At 41.7% G+C, this 21,517-nt stretch overlaps 1 protein-coding gene across 5 annotated transcripts in view; it reads right to left on the bottom strand.

Annotated features, from left to right (window-relative positions):
• Nucleotides 1–20,732, bottom strand: part of Mtmr2 (myotubularin related protein 2) — a 63,675-nt gene extending 42,943 nt beyond the window's left edge. For 2 of the 5 annotated variants that reach the window (XM_059267307.1, XM_059267310.1), the window contains exon 1: nt 20,505–20,731. In XM_059267307.1, coding sequence (XP_059123290.1) covers nt 20,505–20,584 — 80 coding nt within the window. In that variant the 5' untranslated portion in view covers nt 20,585–20,731. Of the gene's footprint in view, nt 1–13,230; nt 13,302–20,267; nt 20,287–20,504 lie in introns of those variants that run through there. The other 3 variants (XM_059267311.1, XM_059267312.1, XM_059267309.1) reach the window with 3 other exon arrangements.
• Between the last annotated feature and the right edge of the window lie 785 nt (nt 20,733–21,517).

Below are 21,517 nucleotides of genomic sequence, written 5' to 3'. Positions count from 1 at the left end.
GTGACTGGTGTAGTAAAAAGCTGAACAGCCAACAGCTAGGCAGGAGGTATAGGCAGGATTTCCAGGGAAAGAAAGGAAGAGGAGGAGGAATCTAGGCATGCAAGAGACACCAGGAGACACAGAGAGGAAACAGGAGGAGCAAGATGGAAGAGAGGTAATGCCATGTGATAGAATGTAGATTAATATAAATGGGTTAATTTAAGTTGTAAGAGCTAGTTAAACAAACCTAAGCTACAGGCCGAGCTTTCATAATAAGAAGTCTCTGTGTCATTATTTGGAAGTTGGTTGGTGGGACAGAAAAAAAACTCATTACACATCACCTCAGGTACCCTGGTGGATGTGGGACCCACAGAGCAAGCTCACGGCACGTCATGCTTTTCTTTGTTTCTACTTATCCTAATTTGCTCCTATACAGCTTGGTAAGTGTTTTAATAAATCCCTACATCCCATAAGACTGTAAATTTCAAGAAGGAAGGGGAATGTCAAGAAGAATGTTAATTACCCCATTCTGTCCTAGAATCTCACATGCAACAGGTATCAAGCAGATACTTGCAAAGTCCTAGTTGGGTAAATACATGAGTGAAAGAATAAGGATCAAAAGACTGGATGATTCAAATCAAACTTCTTAGAGGCCATGATGAGGACAAGACGCAGAGAATAAAATGAAAAAGAAACTTAGGGACTGGTGGAAGGTGAAAAAAAAGCAAGGTTTGTGCTTTCTGGAGTCCTGTGTGTGTGCCTTTATGTATCATATGTCAAGGGCCCCACTCCCAGGCAAAGGCTCCTTAAGATGCTAGAGCAAACACTACCTTTAAGATGCTAGCCTGAAAAGAACGACAAATAGCCAAGCAGTGGTGGTGAACATCTTTAACCCCAGCACTTGGGAGGCAGAGGCAAGAGGATTGGATCTCTGAGTTCAAAGCCAGCCTGATCTACAGAGCGAGTTCCTGGACAGCCAGAGCTACATAAACCCTGTCTCATGGAGGGAGGGAGAGGGAGGGAGAAAGAGAAGGAGAGAGAAAGAGAGAAAAAACATGACAAATAATCCTTAAACAACCTATGGGACTACTCCAAACAGTATGCTTTAAGGGAAGTAACTAAGAACCTGGTGGCAAGCTCTTCCCTGACAGCAGTACCTTTGGTCAACATACTCAAGTCCAGTCCCTCCAATGTCACTATGAAAAGTCCATTAGACAGCAGTAGTGGCCCTCAACTTTTGGTTGTCAGCAGCTTTCACCTACACTGCTGACAACATGAGGGACAACACCTGGGGCTTGTCAGGCTTACACCAGGTACCTAAGGCTCAGAGCCTCAGCTAGGATGATAAACTGAGTCATGTGTGGAGCTGATGGAGTCAGTCTTGGAATTTTTCAGATGGAGCTGACATGTGCTGTCATATGTAGTAGGAGGCTGGGGGACTCAGAGCTTACTTTCCATGCATTTGTTACTTATCCATTTACTCGATGCTGACTTATTCATGACTTTCCACTGTAAAGATGCATAGAGTACAGTATTAGACATGCTATCAAGGAAGAGACACCAGAGATGCAGGTACCTATTTAACTATGGACCTTATTGGAATCAATGCTCTAAGAGTAACTTTAAAAAGAAATGCTACAGGTGCACAGAGAAGGATGGATTAAATGTGACTGAAAAAGGTTCAGGCTAGCAAAATTCTGGAAGAATTCTCAGAGAGTTATTTAACAGACAACCAGAACGGTCCATATTATGACATAGGAGAGATACAGAAGAAATAAGTGGTCAAACAGATGGGGAATGCAGAAAGAACATAAAATGTTGATGTCACTGAAGGTGAGGTTCTTGCAAAACTACTCAAGTTGATCTGTTCACTAAACCAGCAGAAAGTTATTGCTCCGTGGAGAGAGTAAAGCTGGGTAGTGGCTAAATCAAATCCATACAATTGTTTTGATCCAAGGAGAAGAGAAAAGATTTGGTATTTAGTAAGTAGAACTATATATCTACTGGTATACAGACTAGAAGTAAAGGTTAAAAAAATAATAATCAGAGACAGAAAATCAGTTTAGTAAAAGCCAAAACAGTTTTAAAATAAGAACACAGCAATAGCTTACATTACAGAGTAGTCAAATAAAACACAAAAATCCACTGATGTACAAATAAGATGTCCCATCAATCACTCAACACTAAGCTGACGAGACTGAAAACAGGTGCTGAGGGGTGGCCGGATTCAACTTCCTGCCCCACCCTCGTGAGCTCCTTTCATTCAAACCTACTCTTCCTTCCCATCTCAGATCATTCAATATCCTTCAGACACAAAGTCAGTTTTTCCTCCCATGCTCTTCAACCTGCCCTCTCTAGTCTCCTTTACAGGGAGGAAGTATATGCGTGTATGTACAGATTTACAACACTAGTTACTTAGTAAGAACTCAACACGAATACCTCAACCTAAGACCCTGTCAGTGCCTCCCTGGCACATGTCTTTTCTAGCCATGCTTTTTCTGTTGCCATTAAGATTTGCTGGCTCTGTCTCATCTTTCTCTGGATTCTCCTCCTCCAGTTTCCCCTCAACACAGATGGGTTTTCTAAAATCAGCAATTTTCCACCTCTCTATCTCCAGCCCCATGCAAACTTCTCCAGTTTTATTCCTCACTCTGAGGCTGCCTGGCTACTGCCTATGTCATGTAATAATACTATCTTGTACTGTAGGGAAAATTACGTCAAATCTTGTTCTAGATGTTTCTTTTTAAACCAGGTATATATGTCAGTTAGTCAACAATTCAGCCAGTGCATGAACCATAGAATGCACTTACAGACAGAGTAACAAATGAGTAGATGAGCTATACATGCATCTACCACAAAAGCTGGTCTCTTCTACCTGGCTCACTCTGCTCTGACAGAGTATGAAACTGAAGGAGGGGGGCATCCTCCAGGGGCTTGAAATAGCAGGTTCATGCTTCTTACACAAACTGTATTCACTATAGCGCTTCCTAAATGCTAGCCTCTTCATCTGTTATGCCTCCTATTGCCAGATTTTCCCCCTAAGGACACTGCTTCACACACACACACACACACACACACACACACACACACACACACACACACACACAAAGACTTCTTTACTTTCCTATACCTCTCCTCTATGTCTGGGCCTAGGGAATGGACCTGGTTCCCAGGCACTCAATCCCATGGCCTAAGTGCACATCATGCACTAACCCTCTCTGTTGAGATCATGACTAAACTCTCACTTCTCAAAGATGCTGCTCCAGGATCACCATGACTCTTTCTAATAGTCTCAATTTCCTTCCTCCCTTTGACAGACAGTGCCTTGATATGCAGCCCAGGCTGGCTTTCCCTCTATTCAAACCCTCCTGCCTCAGACTCTGAGAACTAGATTGAACTGTATCCAGCATCACCTAGTCCTAATCCCCAAAGTTTTAAAATCCAACTCTCTGCTATCCCATGCCTGAAACCACATAAGTGAATGAACCCAAAGAAAAGAAAACTTCTCAGCCCCACAACCTGAATTCGGCCTGAATCACAGCTACTTTCCTAGCCCACGCCTTTTAAAATCCCTCCATTCCACCTGGTGTTACAGAGCAAGATTTCTCTCTCAACCCCACTTCACTGGGGCAAAATTGCTCCTGTCCAGGGCACTGATATCCCTGACATCACCTAGTCCAGTTAGCGGCATGTATTCCAGTGATGGCCTCTTTGTCTAGGAAGACCCGACGGAACCAGAAGACCTTCCAGAACACCATCCCTTACGGCTCTCCCCCATTCGGGAGCCACCCCTCTTGTCTCTTCAAAAGGTCCCTCCGCTCACACAAGTGGACTGTGCCTGACCACCACCAGGGCCTTGAGCCCTTTACCTTGGGATTATGCATATTCCCTCCTTAATAATCTCATCTGGCCTCTCAACACTGCCACCTCTGCATGAAGGAATCCCAACTTCCAGGTCAACTCCAGACCTCTTTATAGATTCTCAGGTTCCAACAAAGTACTTAAGTACCTCCATAGACCCCAAACTTAACTCAATGCTTCTTTCCCCAGCTCCAAAGTCTTCCATATCTTAGTAAATGGCAACTAGCCCTCTGCTTCCTCCAACCAAAAACTTGAATCATTTTGCACTTTTTTCTTAAGAAATTCTTTGGCCTTCAAAACACATGCATTCTCCAATCACTGTGACACACCTCTTTTGCTACTGTCCCATCTCCCTCCCGAATGATTTCCTGAAACAGATGCCTTGCCTCTGTACTTCAATTCACTCAACACAGCAGTCTTTGGGAAATGCCGACCGTCAATCATCTCTCCTCGACTTTCCTAAGCCGTCCACGTCACTGCTAGGATTAAGTCCAAGTCCTTAAAACGACTCATGCATTGTTTTACTACCTGCAGCTGTCCTGACCTCATCTCCTCTTTGCTCTAAGGCCCCCTGCACTCAGCCCCAAGGATCTTTAAGGCTTCTCTCATCAGCAGGCACCTTTGGGTACCACTCCTGACAACTCTCTTCCTGCAAACATTCCTGGTTTTCCCTTTGGCCCTTTCAGAACCTTTGCTCACATACGGCTCTCTCACTTAAAACGCACCGTTATCAACCCATCCTCCACCTGCTTCCTTCCTTCCTTCCTTCCTTCCTTCCTTCCTTCCTTTTCACAGCATCACATTTTGTCTTAGGTGTTTACTTTCTGTCTCCCACATCCTTTTAAGTATAAACCTTTAAGGATTCCACATCTTATCTATACTGATCATTATGGGATCCCCAGAGTGCAGAACCTGCATTCCCAATGGGAGAATATGAGCCCCACAGGTGTGAATAAAATGGCCCTTTGAAATAGGGCCAAACAAAACAACAAAAATTATTAAATGTTATTTTGTTTTCTGAGATAAAGTCTCATGTAGCCCAGGCTAGCCTTGAATCCGACTCTTCTATCTCCACTGCTCATGTGCTGGCATTAGAAGCATGTACTAACACAATCAGTGAAAATTTTATTATTTCAATCCCAAAATATAGGAAATAAAATCATATCCACTATGTGAGCATGGGGGAGGGGGAATAGGCCAGAGAGAAATGTGTCAAAAAACGTTCCTTTAGGAGGGTAATAATTTTCTTGAAAGATGATAAACACTGGCCTAGCTCTATGATAATAGCTGGCATTACTCATAGGTGTAATTGTATTTAAATTTATTGGATAAATTACTTAATAGGCACTGAGTACTTACCACTTGCTATTCATATACTTGTAATGATGAAATGAAATAACACATGTAACAAACAGCTTAGCACACTACCTCACAAACAGTACCATGCCAACTGTTGTTCTATCTAATGGAGGTGAGAAAAGGACCCTTCCTAACCATCAGAAAACCCTAGTTGACCCACAATGGAGCTAAATATAAAAGCAGAAAGTCAAAATGGGTGAAACTCTAACGATTTGATCCTTGAAGAAACAGAGTTAGGGCTAGAGAGATAGCTCATCTGTTAAAGGCTCAGCTCACAACCAAACATCAAGAACCAGAGTTAGCAGGATATGGATGGACAGGCCTAGAAAGGCTTAGAAAATAGAGGCAAAATAGCAAGTTCTAGCCTGCCTATATATGAAGGATAAAATCCTGCCTCAAAATAAAGAAAACTTAAGACAGGAAACAGAAGAGTTACCATAATCAGATAGTGCCACCAGAGAGAGGATAAGACTCAAGACTGACAGGAGCTGAGAGCCACAGTTAAAATACTGAAGTCACTATGCTAAACTAGGTTTCATGGATTTCCTGTCAGTTCCTGATAGGGAAAATCGTCCCCAACTCTCCCCTCTCCCAGTGTATGCACATACACACAAATGTAAACATCTGAAAAAACGCGAGCCTTGTCCTTTAGCACCATTCTCCTAATTATAATGTACATCTCCCCACACAAAGGCTCTCCCTGAACTGCAGCATCATTTGTTTTTCATACCCTTTTTTGGTTTTGGCCTTTTTGCCCAAGCCAGCAAGGGGATTTAAGAACTAAAATTGAATTAAAATCACAACGTTCTATTCCTGTACATTTTTCAGTGGGAACACACACACATATACACATAATATACACAACACACACACACACACACATATACTGACATAGCTCAAAGCCATAACTAGCAACTTCCATGGTATTGGATAAATGTAAATATCAGTAAGATTCAAAACAACATAGACTCAACTGTGCTCTGCAACAGAAGTGATCGCAACACCCCATGGCCCAGATCATTAATGTCTCTCTTCAGAGAGTCAAGCATGTTATATCATGACAGAAGCATAAAGAGCACAAATCTTAGAAATTAATGAAGCACTACGGCAAAGCTAGTCAGAATACAGCCAGCACTGTCCAAGACATCGATTACACTTTACATTATTCATGTAGACATCTTTTCCTATGAGAAATAAGCCTCACGACAGCACTACAATTTTACTCTACTGTATTAGATTCTGACTATTATCCCATAAGAAGACCACAAACAGCTGAGGTGTAACTTAATGGTTATGTGCTGGCCTGGTATAGAAGCAAGTCCCCTGGGCTCAATGCCCACCACAAACGCATTTATCTAAATTTTCAGATTAGTCTAAAAAATGGAAGCCAATCTAAGATTCTCTTCTCTTTCTATCCCAAATTATATTTTTCTTAATTCCTACATAAGAATAAAGCTGGTATTATCTGAACGCTAATTTCTGGTTTCAGAAAAGAACGAGTCCATGCATCCATCCCACATACCTCTGAAAGAACAGAACGTAAATATACAGAAAAGGAGGGCAGAGAACAGCAAGAGCACTCAGTCTCCATCCCCAGCCATCCCCCACTCTCTGCCAGAGGCAGTCCTTCATCCAGCACAAGAACCAGCCAGAACCAGTCATCTGACTCAGTCACGCTCACACCTGCTCATCTGTGGTACCAGTGCCCTTCTCCTTTGTTGTCAGAACTTCTACCACCACAAAGTGCAGTACTGATGTGAACAGTAGCACAAGCCAGGTATAGGCGGCAGACAGGAATTACTCTGTCCTTTTCAAAATAGTATCAAACATAACATAAAGAACCGTCTACTCGCCTGGAGTTCCTTTGACTTGGGAGCCTGTCTCCCAACTACACATATTTCAGAAGTGATTAGGATGCCAACCTGCAAATTAAGAAAATCTCTCCTAAACAAATAAATGCTGGTATCTCTGAGTACCTATGAAAGTACTGAGACAACATTACCATACTTACGAGCATTCTTTGTTAATGCTGCTAAAGAAAACAATAATGTCTGCAGACAGCAGGGTGCACACACCACCTCAAACATCCCTATACCTCACCTCAGCTTCCCAGAAAGGGGAACTCCACCTCCAACTGCAAGGTCAGCTAACTGCCTTCCTACTCTCTCCTTCTTCCTCTCCATCTGAGGAGCAGGAACTTCTTAAATCTCTTTTCCTTCGCTTTTCCTTGTTTTTGTTTTGTTTTGTTTTGTTTTGTTTTGTTTTTTGCCACATAACCAACATACGCTGTTGTGTCTCACGTACTGGAGAAAGTAAGTTCGCTGTCTTAGAGCCTGGCAGGCTAACAAAGGTGCCGGTTTGACAGCCGAGCATCTTATCATAGCCCAATGTGAGAATGAAGGTTCATAAAAGATGTAAAGGGAACAAGGAAAACCCAGAATACAGACAGAATCCAGTGAAACATGAGCTTTTCATCCAAGAATCTTGGTTTCACCACCTGACAAATAAATTCAATCAACTTAATCTAAGCTCTTTCTTTATCCACACAATACAATGTTGATACTAAATAAAAGTAGTGTTTAATATTGAACTAGTAGAAAGTGCTCTCTGCACAACTTTCAGTCCACTTTAAAAGGCTGACCCAAGCTTCAATCACAAAGCCAAGTCTACCATCAGTGTTTTGTGATGAAAGCAGCAGTAAAGAACTGTCTCTGACACACTGGCTTGCTGGATTGTTATTAAAGTCATCACTACTTCCTTGTCACTCGTCACTTGGTAGCACTCAACAATAATAAACAGAAAATAAAATCCAAGCATTAACAGATTCCAACTTTCATGCCCCCGATTCCTCCTTACTATTCCTAAAGTCAATAAAACACTTCCTGTAAAGTGAAAATTAGATACTAGAAATGTAACTAGCATCCCACATGCTTAACTCAAACAGCACAGAAAGTTACTCACGTCACCTGCTTCTCACATGCCTCGTAAACAAGTCTCAAGAGTAGGATCGGCCATGTTCCTTCCACTCCCAGGCTCAGCTAACCAATTGTTACAGCAAGATCTGAACCACTTGCCTTGTTTAAACAGCTTCTCCCACTGCCAGTTAAATGTGTTGAGTACCCCACGAAAAGAAGAGGTACGTTCAGAGTGTTTTCTTGTTATTAATGCTGTCGCCCACGAATATTAAAGAATTTGTTTTGTACTCTGATTGGGAGAAAGCTTTTCTAGCAAAATTTTGCTCTCAACGCTCAAACAATGGACTGTAGTGTCCTTCCTAAGCATTGTATGTGCTTGCACTTGTTAGTCATTTTGTTGAAAATTTTACTTAAATAATAAAAGGCCTGCAGTGTGCTTTGTAACACAAAAAACTTACTGTCAGAACATCTGTCTCCAAAACAGAAAACAACTTCACGAGAACACAGTGATGTGCACTTTAAATCAGTTTTTAAATGCTATGCCAGCTCTGCGTGTTTAAATGTAACAAAAATGTAACCAATCTACAGGACAAGAGAGGTGTCAGAAACTATGTTTTATCACAATGCCTGACAGAAATGAGTCTTCAGAGAGCTAAGTGGACCTGAGCTCTGACAGCCCTGGCTGGTGCCGGTTGGCACTTTGGAAAATGCCAGGTAAGAACAGGTCATCCAGGACACACAGTTACATTGGTATCATTTTATTTCCAGATCAATTCAGTGCATATAATCTGTTGTTAATTCCCACATAATCTGAACAACCAATTTATACGTGTTTTTTCCACAGTATGGTTTAACAGAACTGGTAACCACCAAAGCACTGTAATCAGAGTGAGGCCAGTGGCAGGGGCTGAGCACCAGCACCAACCCAGGCAGCCACAGCAGTCCTACAATAACACCTCCAAATCTATTTTATTAAAAAATCACTGACCTGCATTCAGAGAGCAGCTTAAATTGGTACTTAAGTGGACTACAAGTAGCCTACAGAAAAAATCCCTTACACATCAGTTAGTGGAGAGAAAGAGTCTAAACTGAGTTTTTCTTCGGATTATAACTCGTTACCTGAAGTCTGAACTGGTAGTCAGCCTAGTCAGTAGAGCTCTGATCTGGGCAACACTGAGCTCAGCGAGCACAGAAAGCATGCGCACTGGGACTCTTTTTACATTGATTTGTGTGTTGGTGTTACTTTCCTATGCATCTGTGCACCATGTGTGTCTGCATGCCTCGTGCCTGCAGAGGTCAGAAGAGGGTGCTGGATCCCCTGGAACTAGTTATGGATGGCTGAGAACTGCCTTGTAGGTGTGACAACTGAACCTGAGTCTTCTGCAAGAGCAACAAGTGCTCCTGACCTGAGCCACCTCTCCAGCCCCCAGCTGTGTCTTAATAAATGACTGACTGTATAATCTTCTCATGCTACTTGTAAATGTGAATTCACCATTAGGCTATGCAGGTACTTTCCCAGGAAAAGCACTACTATTACTGCACAAGTCACTGTCCTTCCAATTAGCTAACCTTCCACACAGACTTCAAAGTCTTGGGTAAAGATGAAGTGGAGTTGGGTTGTGTTTGCTTGTTTTCACATCACTAAGCCAAAGCACGAAGAAAGCATATACCATAGCCATCCTCTTCCCAGCCTGGAAAAGTTAACACCTTAGTTACCATTCCTGGATTCCTACCCGACAGTGGTGTGCATCCATACTTTTGAACACGGTTCCCTACATACCAGATTAAGTCATTACTTCTAGCTTGTTTTTTTCATTTTTTTCTCTATTCTGACAGGACTGAGGAATTGCTTTATTTTTTCTGAAGTAGTTTTAAATGAATAAAGGGAAAGAGAAGATCTAGATAAAATTGTAGTTAAGACTTAATGTGACAGATTGAGCCTGTCATCAACTTTCCAAAAAAAAGAAATCTCCTTTAATCAGCAAAATGTACACCCCAACAACTTTTACCACTTCTGCTCTATAATTTATATTGGGAGTAAAAACAGTAGAGCACTTATGTGAAAATCCAAATTCCAGTTCCATCTTTTATTAAAGGGACACTGGATAATCCTGAGTCTGTTATCTATATCAAATCAGGGCTCTCTTGAGAAATCACAGACCACATAAGCAAAATAGCTTTGCAACTATAAAACTGACATCTGATTGCATGCTCATTAGCTACTGTGATTACAATGAATAGATGAGTGAATATTCATTTATTTGCTAATTGTTTTCGTTCATGAATATCTGCAGAAAGAAGTCTTTTGACTTGAGTATTTTCTATATTGAAGGTGATAGCCTGAACCAATCACCAAGACTCTGCTCCAGTTTCTTTTCCATTGCTGTGAAAAAAACACCCGACAAACAACTTCAGGAAGAAGGAGTTTATTCCAGGGCAAAGGTCAAGGGTGAAGTCCATCATGGCGGCAAAGTCACAGCAACAGGAGCGCCGAGAGACAGCTGGTTACTCACATCCAGAGTCAAGAGGCAGAGATGAAAGCACTAGAGCGCAGCTCACTTCCTGCGTTTGTGTAGTCAAGGCTCCCTTGCCCACAGAGTGGTCCAACCTCTATGAAGATGGGCCTTCCCACATGGAATAACATAATCAAGATAACCCCCACAGGCATGTCAGGTGCCCATCTCCCAGGTGGTTCTAGAGACAGTCAAGCAGACGACATCAACCACCACAGACTCTTACATATTGAAAGAAAAATTTAGGTTACTTGTGTAAAGATTACTTTAACAACATATGCTTAAATATTTAATAAAATCTGAGCACAAGAAATAAGAAACCTGTCAAGTGATCAATGTATAATTTTTCATTCTGATTTTAAACTAAATCAATGGCAAACATTTACAATTAAATAATAAGGCAACTCTGTAGGTAACAGTTACATTATAGCTGTGATATTCTAGTTTTCCAAACATTTCCCAGGTCATCCTAGAAATGTAGTGTCATTCTGAAGTATCTTTCAGCATATATGAAATTTCTTAAGTAAATTCCTTTAGAAGGGAATTAACACTACATAAAGTCCTCTGTTTCTTTCTTTTTCCTTCATGATGCTGGGGACTGAACCTGTGAATACCAAGCACTGCTCTACCAATGAGCTACATTCCCAGACTAAGTCCCTTTTTGGAGATGATTTATTTGCAAATTTGAACCTATGGTTACAAAACCAATGATAATGGAATGGGTATCTGTGAAGCCAAGGATAGTAAGTGTGAAGAGATGAACAACTACTTATAAGAAGCACTTTGAGCCTGTGCAAGCCTCAACTTGGTCCCCCACACCACAAAAGTAAATTATTAACACCTGAAAAGCATCCTTTAACTAAGACATACCTCAAAATACTCAGAAATTGAGTAGTAACATTTTATAATCTAACTTTTTCATACTTCCAACATTACAGGGTATTTTTTAAAAAAAAAAACTGGGCTAACTTCAGTTATGAATACAAGGTATAATTCAGGAACTATAAGACACAATATAAAATATGTAAAATAATAAAATTAATTTAAAATGTATGGTTCAAAACATTCCTTAAGAGTTTTTAATAAATATCAATGTATTATAAATACACTGTTACAAGATATTACAAATACAAGTTAATTTCAGTGGTAAGATCTGTGGTTCCATACACAATAAACTCAGTAACTCCTAACACTGTGCTTCACAGAGCCATGGGGAGAAAAACAATGAACAGAGCTGCTCACAGCAAAGCTAGCCCACACCTCCCACTTACAGATGCTAAAAAAATGACGTCAGATCTTCACAAGTATACAACACTCAATCCAGACAGGAATATGAATGTCTGACATACAAAAAAGTGCTCTTTCTCCACCAAAACTATTACTCAATGATTTCAAAATCAATCAGCCATACATCTGGCTGAAGACTGAGAAACAGTGTGTGATCTTCAGGAAAATGATGTAACTGTGGCTTCTAGGTTTTTCCAGGTACAATGGTGAACTGGTTATGATGCTAACATGTGAGATGGAGGAGGGGCTTATAAACATGAAGCACAGTGAGGCTGTCTAGCCAAATAAAAAAATACTACATGACCCATGAAGACTTTGAAGAAAAAACACTAACCTTTCCCAGCCTCCCAAAATTAACTGTATTTTTGGATAAATAAACTTCCCAATGTCCTCCCCTCATCTGCAAACTCTTGGAGCTGACTGAGACTCCAAAAAGCATCTGAACTGATGGTTCTCAAACTTCAGTACAGACTCTTGGACCTGTTCCCTCTAATTCAGAACAGGCTAGAAACTGCACACTAAATGTTCACAAGCGCCACCTGAACTAGAATGTGCAGGTCTCCAGAGCATCTGAAAAGCACTGAGTGGTCCTGATGGACCTAACAGTACATATACAGCTGTCACAGCACCAAGCTATCAAGAATTCAGAAACTAACTGGTAGAGAGCTTGCCTGGCATTTAAAAAGCCCAGAGTTTGATCCAAAGAATCCCATAAATCAAGTGCAATGATGCTCTCCCGTAGTACTGGCACTCGGGAGGTAGAAGCTAGAGGATCAGAAGTCACGGCCACACTGAGCCCAGACTCTGTCTCAGGAGGAAAAAAAAAATGCAGCATCTAGCATAGAATGAAAAGATATAGTGAATACTCAACAGATCAGAGAGAAACAAAGAGATGAAAGGAGCAGTGGGAAAGGGAGGGAGAAGGCTTGCATCTAACTGTCCTCTTCATGACTAAGACATAAACCATGTTTGTATCTGCTGCCAGAAACAAGGTCTCCACATAAATATAATTTGTACCCTAGTCATCATCTCTTATCAAACTTCAAAGTCCTAAGGAAGGAAAAGGAGGAAGTACACAGAAGCACCCCCATGCTCCAAACGCTAATGGAAAATTACTGGGCGACTAAAACTTAATGACTGCTTTCCCCAGGTAGAAGAAATCACAGGATGTTCTGGACTGGAACATGGAAGTGAGATTAAAGTTTGAAGTCACTGATTACTCATATGCACAAATTTCATTTGGGATAATACTGGATCCAAAGATAGTATTGGCAATATTACTTTCTGTCCATTTTTGTAGTTTCCCATTCACTTACATTATAATTTTTGAGATCTTTTATCTTCACTTCTGATGATCTTCAAATGTCAATGGCTCTTAACACATTAACTGTAAACAAACACAAAGGAACTTAGGGGTTCAGACACTGAATGACCCTAGAGTTAAGTACTCTAAACGACTGTGCAAAGTCTGAGGGGCAGGGAAGGAGGGGAAAAGGCTTCACTTGCATAGTTCATGTGATCTTCAAAAATAAAACTGTCCTTGCAAATGAAAACTATACAATCACCACACATCTTGCTTTCTCTATGAAAAAGAAATGTTCAAAGCTAAAGAAAATTCTCAATTCACTAACGTGCCTTTATACTTCTCCACATGGCCACATGGCAAGAAAGCACCTCTCCAACCAGTGTCAATCTGTGCAGGAACTGTCCTCTAACTGCAAAGCTGTCTGAACCCCAGGCAACTAGTCTTCAGGCACTATCATTTCTGTGTCACACAGACCCTGAAGTCAAACAGACTTGGTCTCCAAGGTCAATACGCTCTAATCTTCAGTTTTCTTTCTGTAAAATGAAAAATTTAATACTGTCTATCTTATACAGACATGTGAAAAAAGCACATTAGTAACTTAGTGTCACAGTCAGCACATAGTAAGCCCACAACAAACATTCAGGGCTATTGTTTATATTATATTGTTTATTAACTCTATTAATTTGTTACTCTAACAACTATCACAAGAAAAGCAAAACTTACCCTGGATGTTTCTATTTTTGTTACCCCTTTGATACAATGAATGTTTTTCAATATTGGTAAAATAAGGTTTATTAACTTTATTTTTGACCTTTTACAGACAGGCATCTTTACTTGGTCAAGAAAATTACAGCTTGCCAGGCGGCAGTGGCACACACCTTTAATCCCAGCACTCAGGAGGCAGACAGAGCCAGGCGATCTCTGAGTTCGAGGCCAGCCTGGTCTACAGAGCAAGATCCAGGACAGGCTCCAAAACTACAGAGAAACTCTGTCTCAAAAAACAAACAAAAAAGAAAGAAAGGAAGGAAGGAAGGAAGGAAGGAAGGAAGGAAGGAAGGAAGGAAAAAAGAAAGAAAGAAAGAAAGAAAGAAAGAAAGAAAGAAAGAAAGAAAGAAAGAAAGAAAATTACGGCTCATAGTCATTGGCCCATCAATTATTGTCCTTTTTACAGAAGCACAAACTCGAGGTGAGACGTATAACTGCTTGAACAACCACTCATTTGCTGCTATCAGGAACAGGAATTCTGCAGTGCTGAGTGTCACTGGAGGTTTTTACTCTTTTGGGTGGCTCACCACTCAGCTTACACGAAGGCTTACTCCTAATTATAAATGTCCAGCCTTAGCTTGGCTTTTTTTTTTTTTTTTTTTTTTTTTTTTTTTTGGCCAGCTTTTCTTAAATTAGACTGTTGACCTTTGGCCTCAGGGGCTTTTATCTTTCTCTATTCTTGTATACCTTTTCTTTCCTTCTTACTCTGTGTCTGGCTGTGTAGCTGGGTGGCTGGCCCCTGGGTCCTCCTCTGGCTACTTCTACTTTTACTCCCAGAGTGCTCCTATTTTCTTCTATATATCCTCTCTGCCTGCCAGTCCCACCTATCCTTTCTCCTGCCTCACCATTGGCTGTTCAGTGCTTTATTAGCCCATCAGGAGTTTTAGACAGGCAAAGTAACATGGCTTCACAGAGTTAAACAAACGCAACACAAACAAAAGTAACACCTGAAAATAATATTCTACAACAGTCAGAGGCCATGCAGGAGGAACAGTCAGAGGCCATGCAGGAGGAACAGCAAGCAGTTCTGAACTCATGGAAAATGGCTCATTGGTCAGCATAACCACAGTGGATATGTCTCGGAGAGGCAGAGCCCTGGGGACTAGTTTCCTGAGGACCTCGTGCTGTTATTGAGCACAGCTCTGCTTATTTCCCTCATGGTCACCACATCCCTCATAGTCTGTGAGTTGTATGAAAACTGTAAGGGGGTTTCGAGCCCTCACTGGGCACTGTCACTGGTATTTAAAATAACAGCAATTAACTTTTTCCAAACACTTCTGCTGGAGCAGACTAATGAATCAACCAACACCCTTAGAATTCAGAGATCTAGATTGTTAGGTTAAGATGTTTTGTCAATGGCTTTGGTGCCATCTTCTGTTGTGACCACTGCCTTGCAATCAGAGGCATCTTCAGCTTCCATGAGCATGGAAGGAACATGTTTCTTGCTTTTAAATGGTTCATTTGTCTCAGGGAGAATCCAGTGCCTGTGAATTCTCTTCTACTCACTCTCTTCTATTCCTTAAGTCAAAACCTCCAAGTTTTGCCTTAGCACAAGGCCTTAGAGCAAAGACTAGAGAACCTAATATCCTAGACTGCCTTACAGCTAGCCATGGCCATAGGACCATGAAAGAGCCAACTAGACAGTGGCTTAAAAGCAACTTGTGATCCCCAAAGCATATCTTTTAAAGAGAGGAACTGTCCTCCACCTGAAAATGCAATGCCAGGCTCTAACTACCATCTTGGCTCATACAGTAACATGAAGAATCTGTATCCTTGGCACTCAGATCCACTACATCACAACTGCATTAACTCTGTGGACTTTTACTGGAGAAAAGAAAATTTGTTGTATTAAATCACCATTAGTCCAGGTTTTCTGTTGTACTCTGCTAAATCTAAACCCAACTTTAGGTGTAACTCAATGGTACAGTACTTGCTTAACATGCATGAAGCCTTGGACTCCATCATTAGCATTTCAAAGCATAAATATCAATAAAAAACACAAAACCTGGGACCTAGGCAACAATTCAGTAGGTAAGGTGTATGCTGTGCAGGCATGAAGACCTGAGTTCAAATCCCCAGTACCCACAAAAAAAAGCCAGGTGTAAGTATGCTTCTGTAACTCTAGTGCTGGACGTGGAAGTGGAGAAAGGTGAATGGTGAGTGTAGAAGGACTCACTGGCTGGCCACTCGAGGCAAAACAGTCTGCTCCTGGTTCAGTAGGGAACCCTGTCTCAAAAATAAGATGGAGGACAAGAGGAAGACATCCAAAATCAACCTCCATCATCCATAGGCACAGACAAAAACAGTTGTGCACTCACATGCACACAAAGACAGACAAACACAGCTGCACACACACAAAACCTAACCTTAAAAAAAAAAAAAAAAAAAAAGGAAGTTCTAACATACCAGTTTTTAGATTTCATGGGAGGAGGAGTGTTATACAATAATGCATATTTTTAAAGTTCTTTTTTTTTTATATTGAAAACCTAGTATCTGTTGTAATTCAATCTGGACTAAAAAGTACTCAAAGAGCTCAAGGTTATTCACAGCAGCAATAGTCTGTGAAAGAAAGTGGTTCCTACCATGGGTCGTGCGCACCCACAAGGAAAAGCTGTGTAGCTTGTTCATTGAGTGTCTCCAGTGATGACCACACAGTTGTCTGTGTGTTAACAGAGCTACAGGTCAGGGGCACTGAAATGACTGTTTCCATTAGGAGGGCATCTTCCACAGTTTCTTGTACTCTGAGTATCCAGGACCTTCTGACATCATCACTTTTTAGAGCCCCATTTTTAACCTAACTTCCTGTAGGAATCAGTCTTATAAAATCATTACAGGTCCTTGATTAGCATCTCTTTAGGAGATTCGGCCATTTATTTAACCTAATTACATAGCACAAGGATAGCAAGTACTTTCCCTAAAAATGGAAAATATTCCACAGTAGAATCTGGAGAATTTCCACTACTCAAAATCCTAAATCACATGCAATCTTAGGCTGTGGTGGTTTTTAATACAATAGCATAATTTGGCAGCTTTCCAAAATAAACTTCCTGCCTTCTGGCCCTATGTGCCCTCCAAAGTTACTTCCTTCCCTTGGGTACAATTCAGGTTGCACTGGTTTGGCCTGTTTATGGTGTCACATAACTTCTCCATTATAATAATTTTATAAATTATTTTATTGTAATGCATTACATTAGGATCCCTATTTTTAGGAAAAGTCCTAGAGTCTACAGTTTTAACTTGTGTTATTCACAACTGAAAATAAATACTCAGAAAATTTCCTTTAAAGATGAGATTTAATAAACAACAACAAAACAGTATACAGGATCCAATCTCAGCCTCAGGAATGACTTTCATACTTCTGAATAGTAATCAGGCTTTTTAAAATCTTCATAATATGTATTGGTAAGTTCATAATAATACTGGGCCTTACACAGAGATTAAAGTTCTTTTAGGGTCTAGAAATAATGAATTGCAAAATAACTTTTAGATTACCACTATAATCAGTGCCAGTAATAACAAAGCCAAGGGGGCCACTGAACCAAATAGTCACTTTGTCCTGAAGCTGTAACTTCTAACACTAGTCCTGGCCAGCTGCCTCAGAAAACACACCATGAGTACAATGCAAATAAGTAAGAATGTGATTGTATATAAACCCATCACTACTGGAAAAACCTGGAAGCATTATTTCCTACCAACACATCACTTCCTGGAAGCATTATTTCCTACCAACATATCACTTTCAAGTGACCTCGAAGTTAAAACTACAGATGAGATTTTGCAACAAAATATGCTTTAGGCATCCTGGAAACTCTTTACCACTTAAGACTATAATTAAAATTCACAGAAACAGTAACCCAGGATTCACTATTTTCAAATGATGATAATTTTAAGAAAGACATGCAATTAAATTGAAGTGTAGGAGAGAGAGTGCACATCTGTAATCACAACATTCATGAGACTAAGGCAGAAGATTTTTTAGTTCAAGGCCAGACTGGGCTACACAGTGAGCCTTTCTAAGAAAAAAAAAAAATCAGTTGTGAATGGCCTTCAGCATGTGTACGTTCTCTTGTTAATGAAAGTCAAGCATAAATATGGGACATGGAACATGCATGCTAAATTATCAACTAGAAAGCAACTGATAAAATCAAAATAACAAGAGACAAGCAAGTATTACCCAGAATAACTACAGCATAAGAATATATGATAAGGGAAAAGACACACCAAAACGGCTGACATGGAAAATTAGACTAGGGAGTCAAAGTAATCAAGATTAAAAGATGACAAGGTGAGGAGGACATGAGAAAGGACCGAGCCTAGAAAAGAGAATGCTGTCAAAGACGACCACACAGGGTGCTGAGCGCTTCACGCCCAAGTAAGCTTAGGCTAAACCTGAGGTTTCAACTGTTCAGTCACAACAGGAGAGTCCTTTTAATCCTCTGAGTGAGGACAACAAACAAGACCAGTGCTGAACAAGCATCAACATTCCTTTGTTTCAATGTTCAGAGCACCTGCTAGACATCATGTCTTACCATCTGACTACACACGGAAAAAGCAGGCATCAAAGACACCTACTCAGACAGTGCAATCCACAGTACACAGCCTGGAAGATGGAAACCAGATGTAGGCGGTAAACTAGGACAATACACTGCTGAAGGTCAGGTCTTTCTGAGCCTTCACAACTGGCCTACAGTAGGGATTTATTTATATTTTATATTCCGTAGAGTCCTACTTACACCAAGAATCAGAGCAAGACCAAGAAAAACAAAATTATAGAAACAGCTGGATGACCAGTATGATAAAGTTTGTCCCCACACCCTAGGGAGGGGAGCTACATGTATGCAGAGTAGGCAAGAGCTGCCTAAAGAGGGCAAAGCAAGATCCACCACAGGCGCTGCTTACTACAGTTGTTAGGAACTATCTGAATAAGGGGGAAAATGGTCTTTTAAAGTCAAAGTATCGGATCTATGTTGACCAGAAGGCAAAGTTAAACCAGCACAACTCTAAGACGACTCACACACTCCATCAAGACAACACACTTTTAGTAGGAAGTACAGGCTTCCCAAAGCCTTCCAACCAATTTCAACAGAGTACGTCCTTAAAAAAAAAAAATGGACCCTGAAATGAATTATAGGGTTCACTGTCATATTTATATTCTTCCCAGAAAGGACAAAAATGTACTATCAATTAACTATTCAAACTATTCATAATTGAAGCATTTGAGACCATCAGAAATGAGTGTTTTATCAACTTCAGTAATAAATTTGAAGCTTTTTGCTAAGTTGAGGAGATAGTTTCTATTTTCCAACAAATACAAAGTAATAATTTTTGCATAATTTTCCTTGTAGCTAAGCTCAATAGAAATTTAAGTCAGAGCTGATGAGATGGCTCAGCAGTTGAGAGCACTTGCTACTCTTGCGGAAGACCAGGGTTCAGTTCCCAGCACTCACATGAGGGACACATTTGCCTGTCCCTCCAGTTTAAGGGAATCTGATACTCCCTTCTGACCTCCTGAACTCCAGTGTGCATGTAGTATACATAAATATGTATGCAAGCACATACACATTTAAAAAAATTAAATAGTACTCAATTTATCAATCTACTGAGTGAGAGAAACTGTGATATACTAAGTAGTATTAAAGATTATTTTGTAGAGTATATGAAAACAAATTCATAAGATAATTTATTTGCACTCTGAATAAAAACAAAAAATAAAGAACAACTTTAGAGTGACAGCACAGAAAACAGCTGAGCTTCCATAGTCAAGCACTCACTTTGCTTGTAGTACTTCGTACTTTGTAGACAAACTTGAAATAAAATACACTAGTAGAAATAACATAGTCTGTCCTGCCTATACATTAGAATCACCTGTGACTGTTTGCCTACATTAAAATTAAGCTAACAAGTTTCTATAATGAAGCTATTCTCTACAGTTAATTAAAGAGTGTCCCAAACAGACACCACATATAATGTACACTATGTTGGTAAATGTCACTGATGTTTAAGCTACGAAACTGGCTTTGTGAGGCTTCGTCCCCGCCCCATGTTAAAACTAAGCATGCTTGTCTCGGAGTGTCCCCAAAGGCCACTTGTCTGTTGATGTGCTGGCCCCCAAACTCTGTGACAAGGAGGGCAGAAGAGTGAAAAGAAGTGTCATGTCCTTGACAACACAACTCCAGTTAAAGTAAAAACGCTGTGTCCTTAAACACAGCTGGAGCAGCCTCCACGAGCGGTAAGTGAGCAGGAATAAGAAGGGCAGAGGCCATAAAGAAACTGCATTTTCACCTCTCACGCCGAGGGCCCAGCGGAGGAAGCATGGCTCTGCCGGACTCTCCATCCCCGAACCGGCTGCCCGTGGCTTCTCCTGTCTTCAAGGCCCCAGCCTCTCCAGGCCCAGGCCTCTCCATCCCCGCCCAGCTCTGCCCTGTCCACCTCTGCCGCAGCCCTCGCCTCTCCTCCGGCACGCCCCGGCCTCTCCACCCGCACGATCCCGGCCTCCGTCCCAACACGCTCCGGCCTCACCTGGACAGTGAGTCCTCACTGGGCGGCCGTGCCGCCGGGGGCTGCGCACCGAGACTCTCGCAGCTCGAGCTCTTCTCCATGGCGCGAGAACAGGAGGCCGCTGCAGCCTCTGCGGCCGCCGGCGAGAGATGCGGACGGAGGAGCGCACGGGGCCGCAGCCGCTGTCAGCCCCGCACCAGCCCGAGTGCGAGACCGGAAGCGGCCATGTTCCCCCAGCCTGCACCGCGCGCGGGGCCTGCTGGGAGCCGGGACCCCTGGCCCCGCAAAGCTGGGTCCTTCCTGCGCCTGCGCCCTGGCCGCCCAGCGAGAGGCGGGCGTGGGGAGAGGGAGCCGACGAGCAGGGTGGAGACTTTGAGCTAAGAGGGAAATTTCCAGAAGGAAGGGAACACCCTTCTATCGGAAGACACAAGGAAGTGAGGGCTTGGGAGCGGTGGAGCGTGGGCAGCCTGTGGGATGAGCGGGGAGGGGAAAGGGGAAGACAAGAAACCTGGGGAGATCAAGGGACAGCAAAAGGTACAGCATGCTTGAGGTGAGAATCCGTTGTGTAAAGGCAAGCAGTGAAGCTAGGCGGACTCAGATTCAGCTGCCTCCAGTTATCTTGCATTTACATGGGCTTCCTTCTCTGTAAGTGTACTAGCCTCACAGAATATGGGAGTTAGTCATTATAAAATGCCTAAAACAATGCTTGCTGAAGACGCACTCAAACAGTAGCCAATGCGTGCACGTATATAAACAATCTAACATTTAATAAATGGTAACTGTTATGAGAGAAAGCTAAAGGATCGCAGACCAGTACCAACTGGTTGGTAGGAGAAGGTACTAACAGCTCCAGTGGGGGATGGGAGGGAAAACTCTGAAAACCACTTTCTATTCCACCTCTGACCGTCATCATACAAAGGAGAGTGAGAATGGAGCTGGAGTTTTCAGGTCTCCTGTGACAAGAGTATGGGTCAGAGCCGGGCGGTGGTGGCGCATGCCTTCATTCCCAGCACTCGGGAGGCAGAGCCAGGTGG

The sequence above is a fragment of the Peromyscus eremicus genome, chromosome 7 (genome assembly GCF_949786415.1).
Source record: "Peromyscus eremicus chromosome 7, PerEre_H2_v1, whole genome shotgun sequence".
In the NCBI taxonomy this organism is placed as follows: Eukaryota; Metazoa; Chordata; class Mammalia; order Rodentia; family Cricetidae; genus Peromyscus; species Peromyscus eremicus.
This window is presented reverse-complemented; position numbering and strand designations above follow the sequence as displayed.